We start from the raw sequence: 18,203 nt of genomic DNA on the forward strand, positions 1-18,203 counted from the left end.
TATATTTCGTCTTCATACTTTTCTACTGGATGGTTAAGACCAAGGTAAAGCAAGACCTATGCAACAAGAGTTGTAGCTCTTTGTTCTGAGAAGGTCAGTGAAATGCCCTCAGGATTTATCCTGAGATCCTGTACCTCAGATTGTAGAACCTTTGTCAGTGCAGCCATGTGGAGGTGGTTCAACTTTCTTGTCTTCATAATGAATATGGTAATATTTCATGTGATCATGGGTAGTGCAGTTGGCAGGTGGTTCAAAACAACATAATGTGCTCTTGGGGAAAACATTTCCAGTTAATACATCTGCACACGCGTTATCTGATGCTGTCACCCTCCTGATAGCCTATTTTGCATGAATGACACAGCTGTTCTTTTACACAGGAGGCATATTTTAAAAATGTGTTTTTTTTTTTTTCTTTGACTTATTTTAGGAGTAACTGGAACTATAGAGAATAAAAAGTTGAACATAAAAACCACATACATTCTGTGATCACGTGGAGCCTTCAGTTGGCATCTTATTGGTCCCTTTGAATGTCGTGTTATTAAACTAAAAGAAATCATGTATTTGCCATTTTATGAATGTTTTCTCAGCAAGACTTATGCTGTCATATCCTGACAGCCAGTCACCAGGAAGTGGGCAAACACAGCAAGGTACAAGTCACGCTATAGTACATTAGTGGACTGTTTCAATGGGCAAATACCAGGCATTGCTCAAATACCATTTTCTTTGTTTCAAAACAGGTCACTGGGTAACCCGAACTATTTAAGTGCTTAGAGCCACTTAGCAGGGGCCTGTGTAGAGTTGCCAGTTCATTGGCTGCCTGTCCTTGGGAAGTGTCTTAGGCACCACCATTGTCACTTACTTATCTATACAATGGAAGCAGTAAACACTACAGCTCCAAAGGGTTGTTTGGGGAGATTGACTAAGTTCCTGTATACCTATGCCGGTATATGTATCATATACATAATATATACATCCTAGTGCCTATTTCACGCAAAACACATTTCTGAGCTATACTAGCTATACTAGCTGTGGTTTCCAGTATATTGTCCAGTAACGAACAAGTGTTCAGTACACACTGGCTTTTATAGGATCTTGTATTTTTCTTTTGCTTTCTCATTTTGGATTTCTTTTTTCCTTTCATCTTTTCCCCACTGCTCTTACTGTACAAATCTGCCTGACTTTGGCATTCCTGTAGCAAAAGGATACTTATGTGATATTTTAAGAAATGGACGAAACACTGATATTCTTGGGTTCCTAGAATCAGAGGGTGCAGGAAGTGCATGGGGTCCGTCCTGTTCTGTTAATCTGTGTACAGGTCAGATCCAACCTAGAAGTTGCTGATCCTTTCAGAAGGGGTGAAGTAAAAAACTGTTATCACTGTAGTGTGGTGGTTGATCCAGGTAAATCCCAGGATAGCAGAAAAGCTTAGAGGAGAGGGAAAGCCTAACTGGGAAAAGCCCAGAGGAGAGAGAAAGCCTCTTAACTATATCTAGACCTGTCCTGGGGAATAGGTAAAAATGACCAGGCTTTGAGGATACGGTGAAGATTCACTGCTACAGCCTGAGTGTCTAGGTATGACCCAGCAAGGCACATACTGTGTGACAACAAGTAGATACTCAGTAAATACTGAAAAAAGAATAAATTAATGGGTGAATGGATGAAATAAAAAAAGTGTTACTTCTGTTACATCCTGTAGTAGAGCAAGAACAGCTGGGCCAAAACCAAGAAACCCTGCAGAATCAAAGAAAGGGTTTCATCTCTGAAGAGAATATTCTCTAAGTGGTACCTGGTGTAAGTTTTTACTTTTTAAAAAAATTTTTTTTATGTATTTATACAATTCTCACTACACATCTTGGACTCATAGTGATCCTCCTCTTTTCAGTCTCCGGATTACAGATGTGCACTACCATGCCCCGACTCGGTCTGGCTCAGTATGCCCCAGGGCAGGGCTGGCACAGCATGTGGTATCAGGGATTGAACCCAGTCTCTGAGCTTACCTAAGCAGGCACTTAGGCTGCTGAGCTATCTTGCTGGCCGACAAGTTTTTACTTTTAAGGAGAAATGATTCATTCCTTCTATGAATATTTATTGAATATTGTGTACCTGGTATGATTCTAACCATGGGTAATTAATAAAGCATTCAGCTCCATTATTCTCATCAGGCTTCCTTCTAGTGGAAGTAAATGAACAATATATAAATGATATAAGAGAAACAAAAGCAGGCCTTCAAAGGGTACATTTTACAGTCATAAGTTGCCAATTTGATAAAATAATATTGGAGTTTAAGAAAATGAGGAAGCAAGGGACCTAGCTATCTGTGGGGGAGAACAGTGCTTGGCTGAGAAACCAGAAAATACAAGTGGCCTGAGGTGCAGGCCAGAGAGGAGGCCTGTGTGCCAGGAAGTAGGGCAGTGGGCAGGGCCTCAGAGGAGCTGGATGAGGGTGGAGGAAGGGCAGATATGTGAGGCTCAGAAGGTCTTCAAAGTCTTGGCTTTCCCCATCAAGAGATGGAAAGGTAGTGGAGAATTCTGCAGAGCCATGTCATGCTGTCATTCCTCAGAAAAGGATTGCTTTGTCTGTTTTGTGGAGAATAGGCCATCAAGGGTCAAAAGTAGAAAATACAGGGAAACGATTAGGAGACCATTGCCAAAACCTGGGGACTAGATGGCGGTGGCTTGCCCTGGGCTGGCAGAGAAGAAGTTAGATTCTGAATCTTAGTTGCAGAGAAGGAAAACGAAAAGTGAAGGGTGAGTCCGAGGAAAGCCAGTTTACTGGGAGGAGCAGGTGGGTGTTGGTGGGGATGGAGAGTCTTGCTTAGACTCTGTCTTTTCTGGGCATGGCTGGTAGCCAGCCCTATGGAGATGGAGAGAGATGCTATCAACCCAGAGCAGGTCTGCAGTGGACTCACGGCCATGGTTGGTGGCACGGGGTGGTCAGATGCCTGGGGGAGTGAGCAAGGGGAGGTTGAAGGATTGACCCCAGAGCGGTGTGACCCGCCCCACCCAGAGGGTGAGGAGGGAACTGGGAAGGAAAGTCACCTGAGGGGGTGCGAAGCCTGCAGGGGGTTTTGAAGTGGGGTGAGTGGCTATGCAAATACTGCTGCGAGTCACATAGTGTGGTAGGACCGACCTTAAGTGTCTTAGGAAGGCCACTGCGGCCTGCGATGGATGGTGATGTTTCTATAGAGTGCTGGTGACTGAACTCCGGGGCTTCGCAGTTGGTAATGGTCCTGCTCAAGGAATCCTTCCGCTGTGCTTATGAAGTTTTTAGCTTTGGAATGAACAAAGGAATGGATGAATGAGTGAATGAGTGAACGAATGTAACCTTACTGCCCGTCCATGCTGAAGAGGTTTCTGGGCTGTGCGTTCTCAGTCAGCGTTCACAAGCCTGGCAGAGTTCAGTGCCTGGAGTGGGCTGAGCCAGGCCAGCAGCAGTGGCTTTGTTTGTGTTTGGGCGTGGGTTCTTACATAACCCTGTTGGTAGGCCACATTTTCCTTTGGTGCCAGGCCTGTAGTCTCTTGAGGCAGGGTTGGATTTTGTCAGAAATCAGGTCACAAGAGTTCCCAGGCTGGTCTGTCTGTGCTGTTCACTGTCTCCTGCCAGATTTGGGGTAGTGTGTTGGGTTTCCTATGACTAAAAGGTAGTCACTTGAGGCATCTTGCATGCTCTTTAACTGTAGATTCTAATAAAGCAAGGAGGTGCTGGTGAAGCTTTCTACATTAGGGATTCCTGGGCTAGGTACCAAGACTGTGTTACAAAACGAAGTGAATCATGGGAGATCTGGGGATTCCCTGGGAGGGCCTGGCACCATCTGAGTGCCCTGCAGTGAGCAGCTGGCCTGGGGCACTGCCTCATCGTGCCAGGACATCTTATCCTTAAATCACTGTCCGACTTGACCCTTTGTTTGTCCCGTGGATCATAACCATTTCCCCAGGACCCACCAGTGAGTACCTGCATGTAAGTCCAGCGGGCAGTGAGGCAGCCTGTCATTTCTCTTCACGTTCCATCTTTTTCAGTTACTTTGTCCAGAATGGACTTTGCCTAAATTTTTTTAACATGAGTTCAGTCTGAAGTAAAAGTTGCAGTATGTGAAACACCCTCTGTGTAGAAAGTGGAATGTGTGGTATGTTCCAGTTACCTTAGGTTGTTTTTATTTATTGATGTGTTTATGTATTCAATTTTTATTTTTTGTTAGCACATGTTTGGAATACCTAGTGATTATATTCCTTGTGTGGAGTCAGTGTGTGTACATCACACACCTTAATTTTCTTTGGGGTACTGGGGATTGAACTCAAGACGTTGGGCTTCTCAGGCAAGTGCTTAGGCTGCTCAGCTGTCTCCTTAGCCCCTATCTTAAATATTTTTCACCCCCCTCCTTTCCTCTCCCTACTCCCTCCTTCCATCTCCTGGTCCCCTTCCCATTTGTAAAAGCTCTAGCTCCCTGTGTCCTACTATCTATCTTCCACTTTGTTCTTTGCATATATTTTGGGCTTCTCATAAAACAGAGACTCCAACAATATTTAGGCTTGTGTGTCTGATGTATTTCAAAGGACATTAATATTATGGTCTCAGGACATATCCATTTTCCTGTAGATGATTCAAGTTTGCCCTTCTTGTGGCAGAGTGGTACCCAGCCATCCATCAATTTGTTGGCAGACATATAGGCCACTTCAAAATTCAGCTATGATGAATTGTGCTTCTATAAACATGGGTACACTCACATTACCGGTGTATGATTTTTTTAATTCTTTGGGAAAGATACCTAGAAGGGAAATATCTGGGCTGAGTGGGATTTCTAGTTTTAGGCTTCTGGGGAATCTCCGTGCTGATTTCCATAGTGGTTGGACTTGTTTACATTCCCACCTGCAGTGCCGAAGTCTTCCTTTTTCCTTCTGTCATTGCCAGCATTTGTCACTACTTTTTCTTGATGGTGGCCATTCTTTCTGAAGTAACATGGAATCTCAGTGTAGTTTGCATTTGCATTTCTCTAATGGCCAGTGATGTGGGGCGTTTTTCCCCCCATGTACTTATGGGTTGACCATTTGTATTTCTTCTGAGACCTGTCTATTTACTTCAGTGCCCCCCCTTTTTTTTTTTTTTTTATCTTTTACTCTGGGAGACGGGGAATCTTAAGTTTTTTGAGTTCTTTATATGTGGTAGATATTAGTCCTCTGAGGAATAGCTGACAAAAATGTTTCACCCTTCCTAGATCATTTCTTCTCTCTGTTTTTCCTTTGCTAGGCAGAAAATTTTTAAATTGATAGGATCCCACTTGCTGATTTTTAGCATTATTTTTTGTGCCACTGGTGTTCTGTTCAGAAAGTCCTTACCTATGTTCATGTCTTCAAGAGTTTTATCTGTTTTTATCTTCTAACAGATTGTTTGTTTTTTAATTTTTAAAATCATTTATTTATGTTTTTATTTATTTGGTACAGAGTCTCGCTATGCAGCTCTGACTCATAGTGATCTTCTTGTCTCAGCCTCCCCAGTGCTGGGATTACAGGTGTGTGCCACCATGCCCAGTTTTTGTGGCCTGCTCAGCATGTGGCCGGGAAAGCATGCGGTACTGGTGATCCAACCCGGGTCCTTGTGCTTGCCAGACAGGCACTTAGACTGCTGAGCTATCTCCCCAGTCCCAGATTGTTTCTGTTTTAACATTTAGATTTTAGATCCATTTTGATTTTAGTTTAGTACTTTGTGAGAGAATGAGTCCAGACTCAATCTTCTGCGTGTGGAAAGCCAGTTTTCTCAGCATTATTTGTTAAAGGAGGTCATATTTCTTCAAATGTATGTCTTTGGCCCCTTTGGCAAAGATGGAATAACTGGATGTGCCTGGAGTTTTCCTACAGCCTTTTTTATGTTCCATGGATCCATGTGTTGATGCTGTTTTCCCAGTACTATGCTGTTTGTTTTTTTTTTTTTTAGTTTTTATTTTTATTTATATTTATTTTTTAGCAGAACCAGGGATTGAACTCAGGCCCTTGCACTTGCCAGGGAAGCGCTTATTTCACTGAGCCATCTCCCCGGCCCCACTATACTGTTTTTATTAATACAGTCTTATAATATAATTTGAAATCTAGGATCATGATGCTATCTGCTTTGCTCTTGTTTCCCATATTTCTTTGCTATTTTGGGTCTCTTCCAGTTCCATATGAATTTTAGGATTGATCTCAGTTCTGTGAGGAGCACTATTGGTATTTAGGTTGGTGCTGTCTTCAAGCTGTATATTGGTGTTGGAAGTATGGTCGCGGCCACTTGACTGTATTGGTTCTGCCTTTCCAAGAACAGGGGACATCTTTCCATTTTTGTGATGTCTTCCTTGATTTCCTTATCACAGTTCTGTAGTTTTCATTGTCGAGGTGTTTTTCCTTCCTTGGGTAGGCTGATTCTCAAGCATTTAATTTTGCCTTTGGTTGTTTTTAAACATGTAGAGTGATAGGCAAGGATGAAATTATTTATTATTATTATTATTATTTGCATTTGCTGCAGGGTCTACAGGGTCTCACTATGTAGATTGCACTCTTAGTGATCCTCCTGTTTTCAGCTTCCCAAGTACTGGGATTATAGGCGCATACTGCCACACCCAGTCTCCATGGCCATCTCAGCACACCCCAGGGGTGGGGCTGGCACTGCATACCAAGGATCAAACCCTGGTCCCTGCATCTGCCTAAGCAGGCTCTTTAATCTGCTAAGCTATCTGGTTGGCCCTCCTTTCTACTTTTGACAGGGGACCTTGGTTATTAATAGTGAGGATAAGCTATTTCTTTAAAATATAATTCCATTTAAAGAAAAAGATAGATCTGTTTGAAGAAAGTTCTAAAAAACATAATAAAATACATGATACGTAACTATGGAAAATTGTGAAGTTTGTTAGATCGATGACAGAAGCTTGAAAGTGTTGGGCTAATGCCAGGTACGACTAATTTTTTAGATTCATGGTCTTTTCTTTGAAACTGTTAGGACCAGATTTGTTTCGAAATTCAGCACTTTCCGATCTTTTTTTGGTTGGGGTCTTTGTATGTGACATACAGTGGGCAGTGCCCCCTTAGCAGGGTGTTGCTGGTGCGGCACAGGTATGAGTGTCCTCTCTAATGGGGTAAAAATCGCTGAGGCATGAACTCAGTTTTCACTCTTATCAAGTATGCTTTAGAACCCAAATAAGGAAAACTGTGTTTTCCAGAGTTTTCTGCATTTCAGAGTTTTAGCTATGGGATTGTGTACCTGTCTTGGTAACTCAATGCCATCACTTTTAAAAACCTCTAATCAGTTCATGCACAGAACAAAATCCCATTCCAACTTAGACAAAGTACCCAGACATTGTCATCTTACATTTTATCTTACTGGTTGGACATGATCTTTGTATAGATTCTGCTCTACCTTCCAGGGCAGGTAGACTTGTCTGGGAAGAAAAGCCGAATCCAAGCCTTTCACCTGTATATATTGGTTTTGCTTAGCTCTAAAGTAGGTGGTCAGTGTGTTTTGGTCATTAAGAACAATGCCATTGGGTGACTGTCCAGTACATCCCCTGGGACAGCATAGTCTGGGGAACTGTTTAATTTGATTCTGCATTTTAAATATGAAGTCCATCCCTTGCTGCAGGGACCTGGTTGAATATCTTGTTGGCTCTTAGGTCAGTGTAGTTATCAGTGAGGTTCTAAGTGGGCAGGGATTGAAGAGGGGAAGGAGCATATCCCTACATGTGGTGGCTGAAGTGCCAGGTGTGTCACAATCTCTGAAAGTGTGACCCCAGAAAGCAGTGAAGGTGGGTTAATTAACACTTTAGGGATCCATGCTTATGACTGTTTTAAAAAACCTTGTGTAAAATGACACATGAGCGAGTATTTCTTACTTCAGAGCACACTGAAAGCGTTTTGTCAGTTCTTGATTTATAGCCTTTGGAGCCTTGCTTTCTTTTGGGGTAATTAGGATGAAGATGTATAGGAACTGCTCGTGAAGGTTATGCTTGTGAAGTACTTGTGGACTTTGTATGGGACCTTGCTAGCTATTTAAATAAGTTAATAAAACAATACCTTGTGCATGTAAGGAGAAAATGTTTTCACTTATTTTATGCAATTTCTTGAGAAGCTTAATAAAAATTGCCTTTCTGGAGGGATAAGTCAGTTTGGATTTAGACTCTGAAGCCAGGGCTGTTTGGTTTATACAATATGTGCATCTTTGCAACTTTTATATCAGCCAGGACTTTCTATGAAAGAACAAAATGTGTAATTATTGTGCGTCTGTGCTCTTTTTCATTTCCTGATCCACCCATGGGCTCACCTTCTTTTATGTTATAGGCCAGAGGCAGCAGAACTTGGACCATTTCTGATGGCATGGGGGCAATGCTGTCCTTTTTGTACCAGTTTAAGAAAATTTCTTAGGATATGGGGATGCTTTGGAAGTGACATTGAATTTACCCTATTAAGTCATTTGCAGACTGACAGTTGTTTTGTTTTGTTTTGTTTTTTCCCCCAGAACTGAGGATTGAACTCAGGGCCCTTGAGCTTGCCCAGCAAGTGCTTATTCTATGATTGTTCCTTATTAGTACAACACACTATGATTAGTATCAAAGTCTTGTACCTCTTATGGAACATGCTTGAAAATTATTGCTCTTAATAATAACAAAAACCATGATAGCATCAAGCGCGTGGTGTCACTTGCTTTGTGTATCTGAAATCCTTTTCTTCTCATGACTACCCTAGGAGGAAAGCACACTAGTAACCCAACTTCTGTAGGTGAAGAAGCTCTGTGTGGATGCTGGAGATTGAATAAATGAGTCAGAGTTGCAGGAAACAAGGCCTTCTGGGATGAATATGCGTTACTACCTTCAACTGTTTATTCTCTACAAATACAACACTTCTACTTTCCAGGACTCAGTTGTAAGCATGTGTCTTGCAGGCACTGCAGAGCCGGATCTGCAAGGCACCAGATCTGCTAACTAACATGAACTTGAGCACAACCATTACTGTGCCCATGTGGTAGATAAAAAGACTCAAAGATTGATTTGGGTTGGGGAGATAGCTCAGTAGAATATGCGCTTGCCTGGCAAGTGCAAGGGCCTGAGTGCAATCCCAAATGCTTAAAAAAAAAAACAAAACCAAAAAAATCAAAAAACAAAAAACAAACAAACAAATCTAATAAGATTGATTTAATATGTTGGAACTCTAAGGAAAAGATCTAACATTTTACATAGACCCCTAATGACAGGGCAAGTGGGCATGAATTTATCTCTCTAGAGCTGTACATTCAGCGTCATGCTGAGACGACCGAGTTTTACAGGTAGAAGAGACTTGCATGTAGGCCTTAAAATATGGAGACAGCAAAATGCCAACTTTTCCCCCAAAGAAAATGATTTTTATTGGCACATTTAAGGTATTCATAATGATCCCATTTATCATAAGGGATTTGTAGCTGTATGTGATATAACTTGATTTTTTTTCTCCATTCCCATACCCTCTCTTCAACTCTTCTTCCCCTCCTTACTTACAAGTGTTTCTATTTTTCCCTGTTTTCATTTAAAAGTTTTTCCCTTCCTTCCTTTCCCCCACCCAGCAGGTAGGAGGCTGATACAGGAGTATCGCTGTGAGTTCAAGGCCAGCCTCAGCTACACAGTGAAACTTTGCCCCTACTACCAAGGCCAACTTAAAAAATACGCTTGATTTCCACCCCGCTTAGGGCTTGACTAAGAAGATAAAGCTTGACTGTAAAGTAAATTCCTTCGCTTTTATTTATCCTGTTTCCATTTTCCTCCAGGTCGCTCCTGTGATGTCCTCAGGAAGCCCGCACATCCCCCAGTGCTCCCTGCTGCAGGCCAGCTCCCGGATGTACTAAATGGGGGTGAAGAGGTCTACGCCAACTGCATCGTGGTAGATCAGGTGAGGCACCACTGCCCTTGGCCTCCTTCTAAAACCCGGATGTGTGTGCGTGATGCATCCAGTGCTGCCTACGAGTCCCTGCTCACCAGCTTGGAACTTGGGTCCTTATGTGAGCACACATGCTTGCCTCACTGAGAGGTGAATTAAGGGCCGATCCTAAGACACTGATGGATGAGAGGGCACTGAAAGTTCTTTAGTGGCTCCAAAATAGGAAGTGACAATGCAGGGCCAGTATCTCATGCATGGCTTGTGAATGAGCCCTGTCTGCATGGCTTCACCGGGCAGCATTGGTATGCACCTCCACCAAACAGTAAGGGAAAGTACCTGTTCCCCTATGGGAATGGCTGTGTTGACAGGTCCTAAGGCTGTGATACTTTAGTATTATAACAGAATGGTACCATTCTGGGGAAGCTGGAATCTTCTAGAATGTTCTGCTTGCTCCCTGGTAGAGACCTGCGAGTTAAATTTCATAGAGGCAGAGAGAGAAAGGGAGGGAAGAGAAAGATTGAGAGACATACAGAGACAGAGACAGAGAGAGACAGAGAGAGAGAGAGAGAGAGAGAGAGAGAGAGAGAGAGAGAGACAGGCAGAGACAGAAAGACAGAGAGAGACAGAGACAGAGAGAAAGACATAGAGACAAAGAATTTGAATGTTCCAGCATCTAATTAGCTTTTGTTCTTCCCTCTGTGTTCTTCAAGTTTTCATATTTGTAAAAATTAAAATATAGATCTGAATCTTTGCCCAATCTAATTTATGACAGGTTTTCATAGACAATTGTGACACATGATTTTTGCCTTATCTACTAACTTGAAAACCTGTTCCCCGTATAAAACACATGATAGGTGCTAAGTGGGCAATAGGCATTATATCTTGTTGTTGTTAACATACTTAGATATTCTTTTCAGTGTAATTTTACTTTTTATTCATGCTAAAAATTAAAAGTGAAAATGGTAAATCTGATAAAATTCAGGTGATATTTCCATAGCATAATTTTATTTATTATTTATTTTGGCAGAATTGGGGATTGAACTCAGGCCCTTAGGCTTGCCAGGCAAGCACTTATTCTACTGAGCCATCTCTCCAGCCTCCATAGCGTAATTTTAAAAATACAAATATCAATTTTAACACCTGAGATCACACTTCAGTTGACATGAGTTTCATCATCTATACAAAAAAATTCACCTTGACCTTTAAAACATATAAAGGTTAAAAGGTTTACAATATTTTTGTGGTCAAATTTAAAAATATTTGGTGGTCAAAGAAAGATATATAGTAGAAGTTGTAAGGCAGTTTTATATTTTCATAGGTTAAATGTGAAGTCACATCTATTAAATGAGATGAGTTGTTAAGACAAAATAGGGAAAGCTCCAGAAAAATTGTTTTCTATTTTCTAGTAGATCTCAATTTCAGCCTTTCACCAAATAACTCTACTTTTTTCCTTTCGTGTTACAAAGCATTATAAGAATAATTGTAAAGTATAAATGACGGAGATTGAGGTGGAATTCAGAATGACAGAGGAGCTAATCAATCACAAGTGACCTCAGTTGTGAGTAACTGGTAGCGTTGTCTTGGTATAAGCCGGTTGAATAGCAGCCCTGGTTGTAAAAATCTAGGTTGAGGCATGGGACAAGGCGGTACTTCGGGAGACAGTCTTCCGGGGGCGGGATAGTTGGGCTTCCTGTGCTGTCGCTCCATTCTGACACGTGCATGTGTGTACATATAGAGAGCGTGTGTGCAGCCGTAGCTTGGTGCTGGACTGTGTTGGCACTCCTCGAATTTGTACTCAATGCATTTTGATGGAAAAGCTATGTCTCGGTACTTGTCGCTTGTTTGATACTTGACGCACAAGGTTGAACTTGGGATACTGATCAACCTGTGACTCCCTACTCTTTCCACCTAAAGCAATTTGTTTGGTAAACATCACTTTTGGTACTTGTGTTTCCAGGAACCAATAAACACCGAGGACTGAAATATCACTTTATGCACATACACGTGGTTTATTGTTTCATTAACTTATGATAATATATTATTATTTACTTTGAAGCTTTTCAAAGTATAGTTAACAATAATACATGTATTTAAGGTATGCAGTATGGCATTCCCATATACTTTTTTTATGTGTATATGTGTAGGGGGTACTGGGGATCAAACTCAGGACCTTGCACTTGCCAGGCAGGCACTTGTGCCACTAAGCTATCTCCCCAGCCCTGATATACATTGTTGAACATGACCGCAATGAAGCTTATTGTTATCTCTTGCTACTGTGAGAATACTCAAGATTCACTCTCAACAAATTTCAAATACACAATGCATTATTGTTCATCAAGCCCACCTCCTGGCCCTCTGGCTTCCACTGACTCGCTGTGGGACTGAAAGCTAGTGCCCTTTGCCCAGCAGCTGCCCATTTCTCTCGTCCACTCACCCTTGTGTTCACTGTTCCTATGAATATTAATTTTTAAAATTGCATATATAAGTGAAATCCTGCAATATTTGTCTTTCTGTGTTTGGCTTGTTTTAATTAGCAAAATGTCCATCAAGTTTATTCATATTAGGGCTGGGAATATAGCTCAGTGGTCTAAGTGCCTGCCTGGCAAGCACAAGGACCCAGGTTCTCTCCCCAGCAGTGCATGTTGTGCTGGCCATTGGAACCAGGCTTGGTGGCACATGCTTGTAATCCCAGTGCTGGGAAGGCTGAGACAGGAGGTTCACTACAAGTCTGAGCTGTGTAGCAAGACCCTATACCAAATAAATAAATAAAGTTTTGAAAATGTTTTTAAAAAAAGTTTATTCACATTGTCACAAAGACATGATTCTTCATTTTTCTTTTTAAAGCTGAATTCCCCACCTACGCCCTTGTAATGACCCACATGTGCCATATATATATGGATTTTAATCAGTTCAGCGGTTGATGGGCAGAGGTTGAGTCTACATCTTGGCTGTTGTCCATAGTGCTGACATGAACAGGACAGCGTGGACACCTCCTGGGGAGAATGGCTGTTTCCTTCACCCACGTACCCAGCAGTGGGATCGGTGGATCATATGATGGTTACAGTTTAGTGTTTTGAGAAAGCCCCATGCTGCTGTACACAGTACAGTGCCGACCTCCATTCCCACCCACATGTGTCAGGGCTCCCTTTTCTCCACATCCTCACCAACACTGCTTTTTTGACTTTTTGATAACAGCCCTCCTGACAGGTATAAGGTGATGTTTCATTGTGATTTTATTTGCATTTGCCTGATGATTAGTAATGGCATTCACGGTTCCATGTATCTGGTGACCACTCATTTGCTGGATTTAAAATTCGATTGTCTGTTTTCATTTTACACTGGAGTTATATGAGTTCTTTGTAGACTCTGGCTATCAGATCCTTATCAGATAAATGATTTGTAGGTCTTTTATCTCATTTCAGAGGAATTCTTTTGCCAAGCCTTTTCTTCACCTGGTAGAGACTCTTGTTTGATGCAGTCCTGCTTATTTATTTTGCTCTTCTTAGCCTATGTTTTGGCATTGTTTTCTTTTTTTTTTTTTAAACATTTTTATTTAGAAATTACCAGAATCTTTTTCTTTTAAACATTTTTTTTTTGTGTGTGTGTGTGTGTGTGGCCAGCTCAGCCCACCAGGGGGCAGGGCTGGCTGGCATGTGGTGCTGGGGGATCGAACCGCGGTCCCTGTGCTTTGTGAAGTTTGTTCCAAGTAGGTGCTTTAGACCACTGAGCCATCTCACCAGCCCTTGGCATTGTTTTCTATTGCTGCCAAAACCAATGTCACAGCTTTTCTCCTGTGCTTTTTTATTCTATGATTTTTTTTTTTAAATTAATTAATTTATTTATTTAGTGTGCGGCCAGCTCAGCCCACCAGGGGGCGGGGCTGGCTGGTATGTGGTGCTGGGGATTGAACTGCGGTCCCTGTGCTTTTGTTTAGCTTAGCTTGTTCTAAGCAGGTGCTTTAGACCACTGAGCCATCTCACCAGCCCCTTTCCTATGAATTTTATGGTACAATCCCTCTCTTACCTGGGATGGAATCTAGGGCCAAGTGCACCCCCTTCTCCCGCGCTCTGCCTGCAGCCCCTGACCCCACTTTGCGTGGTGTTGCGCAGTTTCTTATTACTGCCTTATTCCCCAGGAGCGAAGACTTTCCATGACCCGCACCTCCGATCACAAGTGCCTTTCAACCTCTCTTCAGGAGTGAGTGTCTCGCTCAGTCAGGACCGCTCCTGTGTGCCAGCTTCTTTCTGCTGAGGGGTGTTAGCTAAGTCTTGGGACTTTCACTAGCTGCCTGTTTATTCCCTTTCATCAGACGCTTCCTCTTTGCAGTGGGCAGATGAGGCGCTGCTTGTAGACTTGATGGTATTTTAGTACTTACTGGTAGTGTGAAGATTGAGGAATTTCCGGTTCTCTCATTCTGCAATTTGGATGTATATTGCATTGATTCATTTTTTAAATTTTTCTTTGGTGGTGATGTTGGTCAGATTTAAGTGACCACCATCACCTTGTTTACCTAGATTTGGATGAACTATTTTTTTTTTTTTTAAACCTGTGTGTTCTTTCTTTTAATCAAGTATTTAAAATATTTCCCCTCATTTTGGGTATTCATAAAAATATTAAAAACATAGCCAATTTCTTTTCTTTTTAAGAAGATTTATGTATTGTGGCTCAGTGGATTAAAGCACCTGCAAGCAGGCACAGGGATGGGGGGGTTGATCCCTGGACCTGCCTTCCAGACCCACCCCCTGGGGCATCTTGAGACTCAGCGTGGTAGCAATTGAGACTTGGCCTGTAATCTCAGCTCTTGGGAGACTGTAAACAGGAGGATCACTATAAATCCAATCTAATAGTGAGACCCTAAACACCCTGTAGACCTTTCCCTAAAAATTAAAAAAAAAAAAATTTTTTTTTGTGTTTGGTACAAGATCTCACTATGCAACCTGGACTTACAGTGACTCTCCAGTTTTCAGCCTCCCCAGCATTGGAATTACAGGCCTGGCCACCACGCCTGGACTTGACGGTTGCTAGGGGTGGGGCCAGTGCAGTAGTTGGTGCCAGAGGTCCAACCCTGGTCCCCGCGCTTGTCCAGAAAGGCGCTTAGTCCACTAAACTATCTCGCCGGGCCTAGTTTTTTGTTTTTGTGATATAAAACAAGTTTATGAAACAGTTTTCTTCTTTTTTTGGTGAATTGTAGGCTAGCAATCACATGGACAAAAATAGATCTCTGTTTATAGAAAACAAGCTAAGAACAAGCACAACAAAAAAGATAAATGAGGTGGATGGATTTTATTTTATTTTTTTACTTTATTTTATTTTTTGGCGGAACCGGGGATTGAACTCATACCCTTGTGCTTGCCAGGGAAGCACTTATTCCACTGAGCCATCTCCCCAGCCCCAAATATTTGGGTTTTTTCCCTTTTTTTTGTATTTTAGGGAAGGGTCTACAGGGTGTTCAGGGTCTCACTACTAGATCGGACTTGTAGTGATCTGCCTGTTTACAATCTCCCAAGAGCTGGGATTACAGGCACGCGCCACCACACCCAGGCTCAATTGCCCTCTCAGTGTGCCCCAGGGGCGGGGCCGGCACAGCCAGCATGGCAGGCCCTGGGATAGAACCCTGGTCCCTGTGCCTTCTTGCAGGTGCTTTAATCCGCTGTGCTATTTGGCCAGCCCTGTGGATGGATTTTAAATGAATAGATTTTAAATTAACTTATAGCCAAGTCACTCCTTCTGGCTTTTCCTCAGCAAACACCTTTCTCTCCACTTTCAGGCTGGTGAGTTGGATATCAACTATATTAACCTCGAAGGGCTCTCCACCCACGCAGGAGCCGACCCCATGGGCTCCAACCTGGGCTCCCACAGCTGCGAGCACCTGGAGCACCTGGTTCCTGCTCACACTCGCGCCATCCTGTGCTCGCTCAGGGAGAACGGTGACCCGGCCCTGCACCCCGAAGCCATGCAGTGTGTCCCGCCGCCGACTGGGGCTGGCCCTTGCAACTTGAATCTTTCTTTTGGTCTTCATGGGTTTGTAATGGAACAAAGTCCTCTGAAGAAGAGAAGGTAAGATGCCCTATTCTAATGGAATCTTGCAGAAAAATCAAAGAAGTTTGTAGCTGGATTGGGAAAATTGTATTTTTGGTCATTTATTGTCTCCCATGCTGTTATTTCTACATCAAAATGTTTCTTCTTTTTATTTCCTATAGTGATTTTAAGCTAAGGCATTTAAAAAAAAAATTATTGTACCAGGAATCAAAGCACTTGCCAGGCAGGTGCTTATGCAGCTGAGCTGTTTCCTTGGCCCTAAGCTAAGGCATTTAAGAAAACTGACTAGGGCCGACTAAGTGCCTGCTTAGGCAAGCGCAGGGACCAGGGTTGGATATATGGACCAAATGCCTCGCTGGCCCCACCCCAGGTGCACTGAGCCGGCCACCGAGTCTGGGTGTGGTGGTGCGCGCCTGTAATTTGAGGGCTGGGGAGGCTAAAACAGGAGGCTCAGAGGTAGGAGCTGTGTAGTGAGACCCTGTATCAAATATATAAAATAAATAAACGAATAAACAAATAAATAGGCAACTGAAATATCACAGAGGAAAAACACAGTGAGATCCTATTTTGCACTTATTATGCTGACAGAGATTAAAAAGTTTCTTCCCACGTTTTGATGAGCGTGCGTACAAGGGAAGCTCCGAAAGGAAAGAAAATTGTGTGTGAGAGCTTAGGAAAAGAGTTTGACATCATCCTGTAGAGTCCAATATGTATTTCTCTACCGTGTGCAAGTAGACACATAGATGTTTATTTATAGCAACAGGAAATAACTCAAATGGGGCATAGCTAATTCTGTCCAGTTTTAAATTATATGTATGGCATACATTAATGGCAGACCTCGACCTGTGTAATAATTTGGGTTTCAGGAGGATGAACAGAAAGTAAGCCATAAAGGATGGCTAGATTAGATTAGCTTCGGTTAGATTTCATTCTCATGCAACGCATAATAGGGCGCATACACATGTCAGTTAGCAAGAAATGCAGAATTGCAATAGAGCGGAGAAGTGGAGGGCTAACAGTGGATTGGCTGGTAAGAGTTTGGGCAGGATGATGAACGTTCAAGTGAGGCTGGTGGGCTCTTGAGGGTTTGATTTTTCCCTTCTGTAACTTCTAGTTATGTGTGTTTTCTCATATATATAAAAACACATTTAAATAAGAACTTCATTGTATGTGTGGTTATATATATTTGCATATGTACCTGTATATGTCCATCCACCTTGTTGTCTGAATAACCCAATTTCCACTTACCTTAGATATTTATTTCTCCCTCATGTCCTGACTGCATGATTATCTGTCTTATTCTCACACCTAAAATCATGAATCAGGGACCAGGGATGTAGCTCTGCAGGTTAAGTGGCTGCCTGGCAAGTGCAAGGTTTGGAGTTCAATCCCTGGTACCGCAAAAAAATAAATTAATTAATTAAATAAAATAAAATTTATAGGGGCTGGTGAGATGGCTCAGTGGTCAAAAGCACCAACTCAGAACAAGCTTAGCAAAAGCACAGGGACCGCAGTTCAATCCCCCAGCACCACAGGCCAGCCAGCCCCGCCCCCTGGTGGGCTGAGCTGGACTCACACACCCACACACACACACAAATAAATAAAAAATTTTAAAAATTATAAGAAATATGTGTTCAGGGGCTGGCGAGATGGCTCAGTGGTCTAAAGCACCTACTTAGAACAAGCTTAGCAAAGCACAGGACTGCGGTTCAGTCCCCCAGCACCACATGCCAGCTAGCCCCCTGGTGGGCTGAGCTGCCCCCCCCACATACACATAAATAAATAAATTTAAAAAAAAAAGAAATATGTGTTCATCTTACAGACCACTCAAAACAAGCTACTTGCATTCCAGGGTTTTACTGTATTGGAAAAGAGAATTCAATAAATAATAAAAGATATAATATATTATGACCAAGTAGAAGTCATTCCACAGATGTAGGGATGTTTCAACATACACAAATCAATACATCACATAAACAGAAGAAAAGACAAAAATCACATCTCGATAGACAATAAAAAATCATTTGACAAAACACAACATCAATTCATCAATGATAAAACATCTAAATAAAAATATAAGGGCCGGCCAAATAGCTTAGCAGGTTAAGGCACCTGCAAGCAGGCATAAGGGCCAGGTGTTAGACCCCTGGGCCTGCCATGCCAGCCCTGCCCCTGGGACGTGCTGAGATGGCAATTGAGACTAGGTGTGGTGACATACACACCTGTAATCCCAGCTCTTGGTAGGCTGTAAACAGGCGGATTACTATAAATCCATTCTAGTAGTGAGACCCTGAACAATATATA

General features: G+C 42.4%; 1 protein-coding gene across 1 annotated transcript in view; it reads left to right on the forward strand.

The window, feature by feature from the left end:
• Window positions 1–18,203, forward strand: part of Arhgef28 (Rho guanine nucleotide exchange factor 28) — a 345,634-nt gene that overhangs the window by 219,192 nt on the left and 108,239 nt on the right. Inside the window, 2 exon segments of the mRNA XM_023703652.1 lie at window positions 9,751–9,872; window positions 15,628–15,917. Coding sequence (XP_023559420.1) covers window positions 9,751–9,872; window positions 15,628–15,917 — 412 coding nt within the window.

This window comes from Octodon degus, unplaced genomic scaffold, assembly GCF_000260255.1.
Source record: "Octodon degus isolate 3935 unplaced genomic scaffold, OctDeg1.0 scaffold00177, whole genome shotgun sequence".
Lineage (NCBI taxonomy): Eukaryota > Metazoa > Chordata > Mammalia > Rodentia > Octodontidae > Octodon > Octodon degus.